The 14,258-nt window shown below is 41.7% G+C and overlaps 1 protein-coding gene and 1 pseudogene across 2 annotated transcripts in view; both read left to right on the plus strand.

Moving 5' to 3' along the window:
• The window catches only part of LOC308578231, a 1,025,155-nt pseudogene that overhangs the window by 965,126 nt on the left and 45,771 nt on the right, over positions 1-14,258 (plus strand). The gene's annotated exons all lie outside the window — the stretch shown is intronic.
• On the plus strand, positions 214-11,622 carry LOC308578179 (uncharacterized protein; the record flags this gene model as incomplete). The annotated part of the gene is made up of 6 exons (XM_081178435.1): positions 214-698; positions 4,491-4,720; positions 7,198-7,816; positions 8,567-8,697; positions 10,496-10,688; positions 11,609-11,622. Exons 1-6 carry the CDS (start codon positions 254-256, stop codon positions 11,620-11,622), a joined length of 1,632 nt encoding a protein of 543 aa, XP_081034561.1. The 5' UTR covers positions 214-253.

A 14,258-nucleotide genomic window follows, 5' to 3' on the forward strand; every position in this document is an offset into this window, starting at 1 on the left:
AAAGTATTTCCATGAATCATGTTCCATAGTATCATTGGAACCTGCAGATAGAGCAGGGCGCCCTGAAAAGTCAGAAGAAGAGCCAACAAAGACAGCTGGTGTGGAAATCAAAGCTAACTTAACAGATACTTGCAGATCATTTGTAAGCATTTTGTCCATACCAAAGTCTAATAAGGAGAGTTTTCAAACTTATTCTAGTCCACGTAAGTTTTTTAAAATAAAAGGCAAGAATGAAGTGCTGGCCATAGAACCAATGCATACTCTGAAAGCAACAAATGAGATTGGTATGAACAACACACAAAAAGATAGAAACTCTGGAATCATTGCCTATTCATTTCGCTGTCGTAACAGTAAAAGCCCCCGGAGGAGCATTAAGCAAAATGAAGACTTTTTAAATGGGCGTTTTTCTACAGAGCAGATGCATATCAATTCAGAGGAGTCATTAGAAGTTCCTGTAGATACTTCTGGAACAGGTTGCATGTGCACACCTAACCAGCCACCTGAAAAAGAGGGAAACTGGCTCCAGGAGGAGGAGGAGGATGATAAAATAAAAGAACCAACAATGAAGGCCCACAACCAGAGTTTTGATAATAAACACTATATACCAGGTCATGAAAATAATGTACCAGTGCCAGCAGAGGGTGAGACTGCTTCAGAACTGAATGTGACAAGCGCATTTATTATAAAAAGAAAGTCAGGTAAATACTTGCAGTACAAGCCTAAGACTATCATTTTGAGATTGTTTCAGAAATTTGTCATGACTTTTTCTTGAACTTGTAATTTTGCTCTCTTTATGTAGTTTTATTCAAAGTCTGTTGGTTATTCTATTTATAAAACTTGTATGAATACCAAAGGAATTTGGTTACTACGATTAAGAGAAGTACAGTGCACTAAAAATAACCCCAACAGATTTTTCTCAATTTTTATCTCTTACTAGTTCTGTTTTTAAAATCTTACTTTAACAGAAAGTATCCTTACTATTTTGATACTGAAGTGTCATCATACACTCATTTTCTGACTATCAGTCTTGTATTTAGGTCCAAGAGACCTCTTTAAGGGCATACTGGGGGGGGGGGGGATGATTTACTTCAAAGTGACTATGGTTTTGGTTTTTTTTGGTTTTTTTGGGGGGGGGTTTAAAAAAACACAACTTTATTTGTGGCGCTGTTGCAGAGGTCTCTGTCTTTACAAAAAAAGGGATACAGGAGGGTTTGCCCGTTTTCGAAACCCGAGTGGTAAACTCCCACCCGTCAATTACACCTTGGGAGCCTCTTCTGGTTTCTTGGTTCCTGACGGAGTGATTTGGGCATGCGCCTCAAAGGTGACAGGGATCTGGATTTCAGCAGACTGAATGGCCGGCTTGGGCAAAGGAGCCTCTATCGTCAACATGCCATCGGGGGAAAGGGAGGAGCGGACTGCAGCAGGGTCGATACCAGGGGGCAGCGTGTATTTTCTTGTGAAACATCTGGAGATGAACCCATGATCGTCCTGCCTTTCTTCATGCTTGCCTCTGTAGGCCTTTAAATATGACCTGAACCAAATTCTGCCTCTCATCCCTGCTACTGAATGGGTGAAGTTTCAGACTTGGCATAAGCCAGCTTCCCTTTTTTAAAAAAGATGGGGGGAGGGACGACATATGTTTAAAAAGAACAGATATTTAATGCTTAATATGGATGAATTGGTTAGAGTGTGGTGCTGATAATGCCAAGGTTGCAGGTTTAATCTCTGGATGGGACAGCTGCATATTCCTGCATTTCAGGGGGAGTTGCACTAGATGATTCTTCATGATCATTTACAGTTCTATGATTCTATGAATATCTGTAGGGAAATCACTGGTCACCCCAACCATCAGCATGCCTCTTGCCCTTCGGTCGGCGCCAGAAGGGAGGGAGCCTTCTAGGCTGGATGGCATGAACAGCTGTAACTTTTTTTTTTTTTTAAGAGTTTTTAAAATATTTTATTAAGGATTTTCTTGTTTTACAGAAGTGTAGTGCCTCATATATATTTTTTCCCCATGTAACATTTTTACAAATCCGTTTCATTTGTTGAGGCATTAGGGGGAGAAGAAAATAAAAATAAAAATAAAAATAAAAAAAGGAGAGAAAAAGAAAGGGGGGTGGAGAGAGGGAAGATGGATAAGGGTGGGATTGGGTGGCGGTGTTTCTATTATGTTTAATGTATGTAGAGTTTGGTGTCAGCGTGCTTTTGTTGTTCACTTGTGTTCCTTTGGTGGTGAGAGAGGTTGGGGTTGGCCTAGGGTGTGATTGTTTGCTTGTGATTGGCTGTGGTGATCTTGGTTTTCGTGTGTGAGTGAGGTGGGTGGGTGTTTTGGATCAGGTTAGCCATATTGATTTGTATGCTGTTGGTGGATTATTGTCATTGTCCTGTTGGGCTGTGTGTGTGATAAAGGGGAGCCATACCGGGGTGAAGGCATCTTCTTCTGTTTGTCCCCGTGTCAGTTTCAGTTTATTAGTTAATTTTTCTAGTAGGGCTGTTTCCCATACTATTTGGTACCATTGGTCCATGCTTACTCCTGACAGGTCTCTCCAGTGTCTGGTTATGGTGTTTCTGGCTGCTGAGAGCAGGTGGGTTATGAGTTCTTTGTGGTGTAAATGGGCATTGTTGTCTTGGAAGATGTTTAGTAGGGCCAATTCTGGGGTGGTGTCTATTACTTGCTTAGTTATTTTACAAATTTCTTGTATGGCTGTTGTCCAGAACAGTTGGATTTTGGGACACTCCCACCACATGTGGAAGTATGTGCCTGTGGAGGTGCACCCTCTCCAGCATTTTGGTGAGGTTCCTGGGTGTATTAGCGCTAGTTTCCTTGGTGTTAGGTACCACCTGTAGGTGAGTTTCAAAGTGACTATGGTTTTAAAAATAGGCTTCTGTTGGTATCACCAAGAGTTTAACAAAAACTATTCGGAATATGTGACCTGACAGTGTTAAGAAAAGAGAAAGCAAAACAGAAACAGAAACAAATGCCTAAGTTTCTGTTAGGGATCTTCTACTGGAGCGCAGTAGAAGGAGTTTCAGTATAACCCTATAGAACATTACAAATATGAAATCAGTATTGCAGATTTTAACTATGAGTATGTTAAGTCTTCTGTCAGGACAAAACAAACCTGGAGCAGAAATAACCCCCTAGACCAGGGGGCAGCAAATTTTTTCAGCAGGGGGCTGGTCCACTGTCCTTCAGACCTTGTGGGCGACCGGACTATATGGGGGGGGGGGTGAACGAATTCCTATTCCCCACAAATAACCCAGAGATGTATTTTAAATAAAAGCACACATTCTACTCATGTAAAAACATGCTGATTCCCAGACCATCCACGGGCTGGATTGAGAAGGCAATTGGGCCGGATCTGTCCCCTGGGCCTTAGTTTGCCTATCCATGCCCTAGACTAAAAGTTAATCAGGGGGGTCCAAAAGACCTGCAATCTTTTGTGACAGGTTTTTGTATGCACAGAAAAAAATCTCCAGTGCTCTTGAATTGGTGCAAATACATAAAAGATGAAATTTTAGTTATCACTCCAGAAAACAATGAATTAACAATAAATAATATTCAAATTATACTGACACTCAGTATGTAGTAACCAATTCACAGAAGAAAAAAATCTTTTTCATCACTTAACTATCTTCTTGGTCATTATATCAGTTTCTGTGATGTTCCTTATTTTAGCCAACTACAAGTTTGAATAGGATACCTCATTCTCCATTTGGTTCCAATAATAATATTTGTTTATTATTATTGTTTATTAGCAAGTTCCATGTCAGCTTTCACACTTTAAAAGTATTTCATATAACCTAAAGCATCGTCATTGCAGGTAAACGTACAAAATACCTCAATATCAAGGCAATTTGAAAACTTATATTTTTACGTGTTTTTGGACAAATCCAATAGATTTCATTAATTAGTCTATCCCTGCTATCAAGTAATCCTGCTTATTTAACATAGTAAACAAAAATCAACAATAGCCTACCTTTACATTCTGAAACCACCAAACCTCTTGCTGATCATGAGGTCAGCAGTGCTACGGGGTGAGCTCCCATTGCTCTATCTCAGCTCCTGCCAACCTAGCAGTTCAAAAGCATACAAGTGCGAGTAGTTAAATAGGTACCACTGCAGTGGGAAGGTAAATGGCATTTACATGCTCTCTGGCTTCCGTCATGGTGTACCATTGCACCAGAAGTGGTTTAGCCATGCTGGCCACATGACCTGGAAAAGTTGTCTGCAGACAAATGCTGGCCCCCTCGGCATGAAAGCGGAGGTGAGCGACGTACTCCATAGTTGAAGCCAACTGGACTTAACTGTCCAGGGGTCCTTTACTTTTACCTTTTACTCCCTTTGTGATTGGAGCTAAATATTTATGTTGGAATTCAGAATAACTTTCTTCTGTCTTTCTTTTAGATAAATTACCTAAAATGAATCAACCTTCTGATTAGCTTTGTAACTTGGTATATTGAATTTGGTATGTTTTGCTCTTTTGTAGAAGTTAAGAAATCACCTAAAAAGCGGAAGGACGAAGAACCTGACATATTAATTCAGCCTCTTGGAAAGAGAAAGAGGGTGTCCTTTGGTGGGCACTTGAGTCCTGAACTGTTTGATAAATGCTTACCTCCAAACTCACCACTTAAAAGAGGTGCAACTCCAGCACGACTGAGCTTGCCATTTGGAAACTCGCCTCGAGCGGTTTTGAAATTTAGACAATCTCGAATCAAGGTAAATAATTTTCTGTACTGAAATGCCTCAAAAGCACCCAGATCAAGTCTTCTGCTTCTCATTCTTCGTGTGTGTGTGTGTGTGTTTCTAACAATCCTGTACATGCATACTTAGATATAAGTCCCATTGGGTGAAATCCAACATTGTGTAAGAAAACTCCTTCCCCTGTTGCTCTGTATGCCCCCCCCCCGCACCAAATCTCCAGAGGGTCCAAAGACTTTGAAGCAGGATTGGTGGACACATGAGAGCTGGGGTGCAGGGAAGAAGGCCCCCTTGAGAGTAAATTTGTTCTAATGCCACAATATAATTGGATATTATCCATTCCTTCCAATGGGGCTTACAAGTAAGTAGGTATTGGATCCCTGCCTAAAAATTTTTAATTCAGAAGTTGTCAGGGTAAATGAAGTGTCCTTGAGACAGGTTTATGATCTTGAATGCAGGGAAATATTATTTCCAGCGTGGGTTGAGCAAGTTCCAGTTGCTTGACCATTTGCTTCAGAGGTCTTGTTCCCTGACAAATGCTAGCAAGGGAAGACTTGTTTCCACCATGGGATGAGTGGGGTCTAGCCCCACTCCCTTGTTTTCACCTGCTGTACAATAACTCTTGAGAACTGGCATTTTTATTAAAAGTTGGATTATGAGTAAAAATAAATAAAATTGCAGCAAGGGACAACATGACTCCATCGTGGGTTGGAGCAAGTAGTTTGATGTTACTGTTCTGTATTGTGGTTTTTCTATTTAGTAGTTGTAGTGATTGTATTTCATTTTATCATGTTGTGTGCTGTCCTGTGCTTCGTTTGAGGAAGGCCTCTCAAAGATAAGTGTTTTATCTTATTTAAAAGAAATGAGCAGAAAAGATGTCTACTTGAATGAATGCAGTGCATTCTCACTGAATAAAAGTTCTTAATTTTGGCTTGACAGTGCCCTTTAAAAAAGGAGGAGGAAAGCTCTCATTTAAGGAGAAGGGCTAGGACAGGTTTGAGGAACCTCTGGCTTGCAGGCCAATCTTGGCTTGACAGGCTTCCCCATTGGCCCACAAGTGAGGGAGGCAGTTGGCCAAACCAGCTTAAGTCCCTTCCGAAGCACCCAACAATCAGCTGGTTGTTGGGAGCCTTTGAAGCAGTGCACAAAGCAGGAACCCAGTGGCTGATGCAAAGCGAAGATGTTCCTACTTGGTTCAGGTGTCATGTCCCTCCTTTCATTTCAGCAACTGGATTTACAAAGAAACAACTATTGAAATGATGTGGAAAAACACGTCGCTTTTAACAGTGCCTTGCTGCCTGCTAGTGCTTTGAAGTCTTAAATTTGGGGTTTCAGAGCACCAAATCCCTTGACATCATTTGTGATTTCAGCAGGAGGATGGCCCCGCACACTTGTAAAATTTGGCCTGCTAGACTGGCCTGTGGATCCAAAAAGGTTCCTTTTCTCTGGGCTAGGACATGATGTGTGTCTGTGTGGTTTCTTCCTAGGCCTCTTCATGTGTCTGGCCTTCCAGATTTTGGTGGATTATAGCTCTCATCATCATTAACCATTGGCTCTACTCACTGGAGCTGATATGAGTTAGGCCAGAAGTCGCCAAACTTTGAACCAGTGAGCCCATCTTAAATTTGGAGAAAGTGCTGTTCTTGCTAATCACAAAATGGCTGCCGCGGGTTAGCTTTTTATTATAAAATGGCTGCTAAGTCTAAAAGTATGGAAAAAGAGACATAATTATAGAATGATGCAGACATGCCACCCCATTAGTGAAGACATGAGCACATGCACCAACCACTACTGCATTCTCTCCCAGGAAGAAGCTCTTTATACTTTAATCCTGGCATCCAGTGACATGTGGACATGTTCATAGGTGTAGCTGGCTAAGTGCAAACAAACTGAGCAAGAAGAGCAAGCTATTTCTTATGTATTGTGGATTTTTGATGAGATACTTACTGAGGTATTTCATGGGTGCCAAAGGGGGGTCCTGCTACCTGCAGGACACCAAAAGGTTTCTTATCCCTATTTACCCAAGAAAGAAAGGTTAATTGAAAAGGAGCACTTAACAGTTTGTGTGTCAAAGTATGTAGCTCTAACTTCACATGCTTTTCTGTAGATAATAGGGGCACGGTTGCCAATGTAGATGTCCAAAATAATTTGTCTTAACAAACCAGCTTGTACAGATGTTATAGTAAGGAGATGCACTTGAATGAAGTACCAGTTACAACTACTTAGTTCCTGGGCAACTACTGAAATCTGTAAGTGGATATTTATACTTCAAATTGCTATCCTGTACTTCCTCTAAGGATCTCAGGACAACATAGAGAACATTTTATCTATTCAACCACTGCAGTATGATACGGTTGTAAACCTAAGTGGTACACTAGATTCCCAAATTCAGGTCTCCTCAGTTTAAGTTCTGCTTATGTGCTATGCCACATTTGATATCTCATTAGAAGTTCTTTGTATTAACTTTTTAAAAAATCCCTCTTCTTTCTCTACAGAGTTTCCCTGAAGGGGTTCAGCATGAGAATAGTTCATCTAAGAATGCTGCCTCACCCTCAGCACGCAGGTCTCCAGTTGCCTCGCCCACAGCACGCAGGTCTCCGGTTGCCTCACCCGCAGCACGCAAGTCTTTGGTTGCCTCGCCCACAGCACGCAAATCTTCGGTTGCCTCTCCCGCAGCACGCCGGTCTTCAATTGCCTCGCCCGCAGCACGCCGGTCTCCGGTTGCCTCGCCCGCAGCACGCAGGTCTCCAGTTGCCTCACCTCCAGCACGCAGGTCACCGGTTGCCTCGCCTCCAGCACGCAGGTCTCCGGTTGCTTCGCCCCCAGCCACTTTTTCTTTTGATGCACCCCAAAGAAGAGGTCGCTTTTCAGTTTCTCATGTTACCAGCCCACCTTCAGAAGAACAGGATGCTCTTTCCAGTCAGATGAACGGAGATGAAGAAGAGTTCACTGAAGTAAAGACATCTGAACCTACTGTTCAAGAATGCAAAGCTGCTCGTTCAACAAAGAGGAGCAAAAATGCTACTCCAAGAAGTTCTTTGTGTAGGAGAAGTGGAGTAATGGGTGTAATTCACTCTAAAAGGCAAAGTGGGGCTTCCAAAGCCAACTTGATAGGTTTGTCATTATTGCTTTGTTAGTGTCTTTTGATGTTCCACAAAACAATCAGATACAGCATATAGTATTCTAAAAGACTGCAGGGTTTACCAGCCTTTTTGGATCAGTGGGCACAGTTTGAATTTTGATAGAGTGAGGGTGCCCATCACAAAATAGCTACTATGAGAGATGTGTGGCCTAACACCAAATGGCTACAATAAGGAGTATGGTCTAACACAGAATTAGAGAGAGAGCCACCCTCAAATCTTATGCTAACCATGGGAAGTCATTTAGGTCCTACTAATCCTGATTGTGGAGATAACACCAATGCTGTAACGGGACATTACTCAGTACCAGGACAAATATACAAGGTGGTCACACCACACTCAATTTCATTTCACAGAAATTGCTCAAACTTGGGCCCCCAGCTGTTGTTGGCACACAACTCCCATAATCCCTAGCTAGCAAGACCAGTGGTCAGGGATGATGGGACCAAGTTTGAGAAACACTGGCTTAGAAGATACATGCACATTTTGTCCCCTATTTGTGGGAGGGCTAGACAGTTGTGGGTTTTTTAATTAAAAAAATAAAGCTTGGAATTGGCACATGTCCAGAGGTACTAATGAAAGCCTTCATGGGCATCAGGCTGACAACCCTGGCTTAAAAATGCATTAGAACAAATGAATCTACAAATCTAGAAAATGTTGGTTTTATTAAAAATGTGTTTTAAGCATAGAAATAACTAGCAATCTTGAACAATTATCATTCCAGTTGCAAAGTCTTGGGCAGATATAGTGAAACAGGGTGTTCCAAAATCTCAAGTAAGCAGTGCTGCAAAATGTGGTCTTAAAAGATCAGCCAAGAAGAGGTCAGCCAAGAAGAACTCAACAAAACCATCAAAGGTAATTCTCTAGCAGTGATCAAAACTAATACCCTGCATTTAGTAAATATATTGAAGCATTCCATTTTCCAGTCATTAAATGCCAGAGTCTGGAATTCTTTGAAACCAGGGATGGGAAGGGCCTTTAGCTTTTTGATAGATGGTCTGTATCCATGAAGTACCAGTTTCAGTCCCTGGCACTTCTAGACAACTTGAGATCTATTCCACCAAGTCAGAATAGACATCACTGGGATGGATGGACCAATAGTTCTGCTTTGTATAAGGCAGCTTCAAATGTCCTCCACCTTGCCCCCCCCCCCCAATAATTGCATGGAATTCCAGAGCAAATGTGCAGATCAGATTCTTTCCCCCTACTCTGAGTTTGGAGATGTGTTCTCTTGGTGTGCATGCCTTTTGGATAATGAAACCAGCCTGAATTACCACATTGGAGTATATATGAGTAATATAAAGCACAGCAGTTTGTAAAGTAGGTTAAAACTAGGCTTGGGAAAATTATGGATAAGTTGATGTTGCTAATGTTAATGAGTATGCATCATATTTTCTTTTGAGAGAGGATATGGTAAAATGAATGGAGATGAATTCTAGGTGCATGATGAGAGCAAGTAGAAAGGCAGCCAATGTCTGGTAGATGGAGCAAGACCATGTTTTGTCCACAAACCAAAGTGGCTTGCCCACACACTGGGCCACAAGCAAAAAGAAATAATGTTTTAAGAGCTGTGTTTGCTACTTAAAAGCTTGTAGGTTAAGTAAAACAGGCTGAATGATCTGTAAGAACAATGGCTTCTAGCCAACATTGTCTGCGCACATGCAAAGCAGATCTCCGCTTGAGAAACAGGACTACATCTTACTGTTTGTTGTCAAACAATTACCAAGTACCCAGTATCCTGAAAGTAAATGGGTAGACACTTCTAAAGCATTTCCAACGTAATATTAGCTTTTTGCAATGAGAGAAAGAGCCAGAAGATACATATGTGGAGAGGAAATGTAGCCACAAGTGAAAAGTTTTCAAGTGCCTTTCACACAGCTTTCCTCTTGTATTATAATAATTCAAACTATGAATTACTATTTGATTACTTTAGGAATAAAGAGAGTTTTCTATATTCAAACTACTACAATTACAATTAAGTCCTTTAGAATTCATGCTGCTTAATGTAATGTAGTTAGTTAACAGCATGTAATGAACCAGGAAGGTTCAGTTCAAACTTTAGTTCAGCCACGAAATCATTGGATCAGCCATACTCTGTCAAGCATCTAATCTGTAATATGGGTGTAATACTCTTGTAGCCTTACAGGATGTTAAGCAGTTTGAATACCATTCTGTACTATTATTCTCTTATTATCAAACACCTCTATATTAAATACATACATAAATGGACTTTATCAAATAAGATATGCAAAATTGGATTTCCCATGCTATTCTTGCAGTCTTTTCTCAGTACTACTTAAGTAAAAGGATGGAAATGACTTAGAATTGGCAAAAGCCACCCTAAGCAACAGTGCAACAATGCACTGAGAATTTTTAGTATGTTGTTGGGGAGGCAAGATGTGACTGGCCAGATGTGAGCTCTATGTTTGTAGTTTCTGCTGCTGCCAAGCAGCAAAATGTTTCAAGAAGGAAAAATGGATGAAAGCTCTGTCTGCTTTTTTTTGCTTGGATTTATTGTGCATGCTGGACTTGACATTCAGAATTGTATCCAACTTTGAAGTAAATGGTAATTGAGCTGCGAGCACCAGGACTTACATGCACTCTGAGCCTCAGTGATCAGACTCAAAGGTTTAATTGTATATTTTGTTTTCAGAACAATGTTTCCATGCTAAAAACGCCAATAAGAAAAGTCCAGGGTCACTTTACTACAGGATATGCAAATTCCCCTGCTCCAATTGTGATTGGAAAAGCTCATACCAGTATTGTGAATGCTGCTGTACAAGTCCCTAAAGTGATGATCAACTATCCTTTGAAGAAACATGATGACTTAAATGAAAGTTTTACAGGTAAATTGTTAGTGTTTTGGTGAAATGATTTTTTTTTCTTGTACAGTACCAAATATTTTGCAAGCCTATAAGGAGTTCACTTGCATCCCATGGAAAATGGTTGGATTGGTCATATAAAGAACTTGGTTGGTTTTACTGTCTGAAACAAACACATGCTGTTCTAACAAAATCAAACCTAGTTTGTACAAAGTAGCATTCTGTTTAAGTCAGTGACGGGCCAGAAAGACCTATGTTTAAATCTCTGCTCATCCATGAATCTTACTTGGTGCCCTTCAACTAGTCAATATATCTCAACGTATCTATGTTTTTGCAAGGATAAAGCTGTAGTAATGGAGAAAGTGCATGTATGTCACAAAGTTCCAAGTATATTTCGTAAAAAACCATTGGCTGCTAGTGCCATCTTAAGATATATTTATCCTATCACATGAGGAAGTTCACATCCTAAGATGGCACTTGCTATAAGACTTTCTTATGGCTTTGATCCACAGAACTGTGAATGGAAGGATAAAATAGATTGGTGCTGTTTTGTTAACTTTTTAAGAAGACCTGCTGGAGCTAACCCAAAGGCTTTCTGGGCCAACATACTGTTTCCCGGAGTAGCCAACCGGATCACTATGGGAAGCCCACAAGCAGGGCAGGATGGCAATAGCCTTCTTGTTTCACTGCAGCATGCTACTCTGATATGCTCCCAGTCCTCTAAAAGTGTAAGGTTAGGACTGGACTAACCCTAGGTGATATTGAACCCAGCAAGACGCTCAGAGCTGTAGGAATGCACAACCTGCAAGGAGCAGGGGGAGCAGTCTGAGAGAATAATCTTGCAAAGCCCTTTTGGGCCTTTGCTAAGATCAAAGCTCCCAATTGAGTATCCTTGGGCACATCCAGATTACCCTAGTTCTAGCTCTGGTTCATTCTGCTCCCAGGCATGAGGAAGTGACAACAGATTAGGAGTTAGTTGCTTTTCCTCACACAGCACATCTGTTAGTCAGAAACAGTCACCGCATGATCAAAATAAGCTTTCCGCTTGCATTTAACTATTTTTATATGCAAATCTGGGCAGATTTAATAGCTAGCATTTTTTAAATTGTATGTAAAACCTATAGTGTGTGTTTGTCTGTAGTACAGCATTAGGTGTACAGTAAAACTTTAAGAAATAAAAGCTGCTCAGTCTTATCAATCCCTAATTGCCAGAAAATTATATTGCGAACATGCATACAGGAAAGTGATGAATATAAGGCACTAAGTGGTTTTTAACATTGGCAACTTACCCATTCTTGACTATAGTAAGATTTTTATCCATGCCAATTTACCAACTCTCAGTTTTGCCAACAGATGGCACTGTGATATTATTTTAAAGGTAGGTCAATATCTAAACCAAGTGTAATACAGTAGTGATACCATCATATAATGGTCCAAAAATACGCAGTCATTTCATCATACTAATACTGGTTTTAAATGCCCCCGAATGAAAGTTGCTCTTTTGCTAAAATCCCTATTTACCTGTTTAATCTGGAAGCATGTGAATTTAGTAATTTCTCAAACTCATATTAGTCTTAATTATGAACTAGTCTTTTAATTCCGCCCTCTCCCACCCCACAATGATGGGTTTTTAAATTTAGATTAGATTTGCTTAATTCTGTTTTGCTATTCTCAGCAACGGGGAAAATGGGTATGCTGGGTACTGAAGGTCCATTTCTAGTTAGAAATCATTCGAACTAGCTAGTGAGATCTTGTAGTGAACTCAGTGCTTGTAGTGTAGCAGCATATATGCAGAGCCCTAATAAGGCCCTTTCCCCAAGTGTTTCAAAATATATAATACTGGGGGTTTGAATTGAGCACAGGTGTCCCGCTGCCCTACTCTTCATGCTGAGCCAGTCAGAGAACCCCCTCCCAGCAGAAAGCCACAAATAGGGTGTTCCAAGGGGTAGGGCTGAGATAGCCCAGAACTGATGGATCCCAAGCCAGTCTTGCAGCTTTCATTGGCTAGCACTGGGCCCAATCAAGACTTGATGCAGGGATCAGGTCCGAACCTTCCCTCTTCATTATATTTTTAAATTTTCTATACTTCAATATAGAGAAGAAAAGAGGTGTAGTTCCTCTGTTCCTGCCTGATTTTTGTTGACAGTTGCTGCGTTTTTTTACGGAAGCACAGCTTGCCAGAGTGAAAGAATCTTACTTCTTGGAGACTGGGAAGGAAATCAGGATTTTACATGGAAGCATAGGTGCTCGCTTCCCTATTGCAAGAATGTATGTGGGTTTATTGAACCATGCAATATAGATTTATAGAATACTAGTATAATTTAAAGTTGAAAATGTCTTCATGGCATCTTTCTTTCTTTGCCTACTAATCGGTAAAGGTAAAGCGACCCCTGACCATTAGTATCTGTTCATTTCTGCTTCCCTGGAGAAAATGAGTCCTTATTGAAAGGGTTTATGCTCTGCTTCCAAGGCATGTGCTCCAGCAACATTGGTAGGGCTTCTTGTGTTCCTGCTGCCATCTTTCAGCATGGGTACCTTCTCTTGCATTTGGTAAAGGGGCCCCTGACCATTAGGTCCAGTCGTGACCGACTCTGGGGTTGCAGCGCTCATCTCGCTTTATTGGCAGAGGGAACCGGCGTACAGCTTCCGGGTCATGTAGCCAGCATGACTAAGACGCTTCTGGCATGGAAACGCCATTTACCTTCCCGCCACAGCAGTACCTATTTATCTACTTGCACTTTGATGTGCTTTTGAACTGCTAGGTTGGCAGGAGCAGGGACCGAGCAATGGGAGCTCACCCCGTCACGGGGATTCAAACCACCAACCTTCTGATCGGCAAGTCCTAGGCTCTGTGGTTTAACCCACAGCGCCACCCGTGTCCCCATCTGTAAAGGTAGCATGTAATAAATCATTAGCGGGAAGAGGAATTGATACATCATCAACAGCTATCACAGTTTGTTCAGACTAATGGGTGATAAACTACCATGTGGCTGTAAACTGCCATGAACATTAATGTTTGAAAATCTTGTGTGATGTTGTAGTCTGGGATTGCACTGTATATAAGACTGTTCTTCTGGGGAGCAGTCAAGCAAAGAGAATGAATTCTTAATAGTTATGTTTTCCCTTGCTCCCAATTGCAAACAAACTACAGTGGTACCCCGCAAGACGAATGCCTCGCAAGACGGAAAACCCGCAAGACGAAAGGGTTTTCTGTTTTGGAGGCGCTTCGCAAGACGAATTTCCCTATGGGCTTGCATCGCAAGACGAAAGCCCATAGGGAAATGCTGGCGGTCGGGAGCAAAGACTTTCGCCCACAGCCGGCCTTCAGAAGAGGACCTCTTCTGAAGGCCGGCGGGGGGCAAAAGTCTTTGCTCCCCCCCGCCTGCCTTCCCCCCGCCTGCCCCGGGCGATCTTAAAATGCTGGCGGGCGGGAGCGAAGCGTTCGCTGCCGACCCCCAGCATTTTAAAATCTCCAAGGGACAGCAGAGAAGTCTCTGTCCCGGGGAGATTTTAAAATGCTGGGGGTTGGGAGCGAAGCGTTTGCTGCCGACCCCCAGCATTTTAAAATCTCCCCGTGTCCCGGGGAGGTTTTAA

The sequence above is a fragment of the Podarcis bocagei genome (assembly GCF_964188305.1).
Source record: "Podarcis bocagei genome assembly, chromosome: W".
NCBI lineage: Eukaryota > Metazoa > Chordata > Lepidosauria > Squamata > Lacertidae > Podarcis > Podarcis bocagei.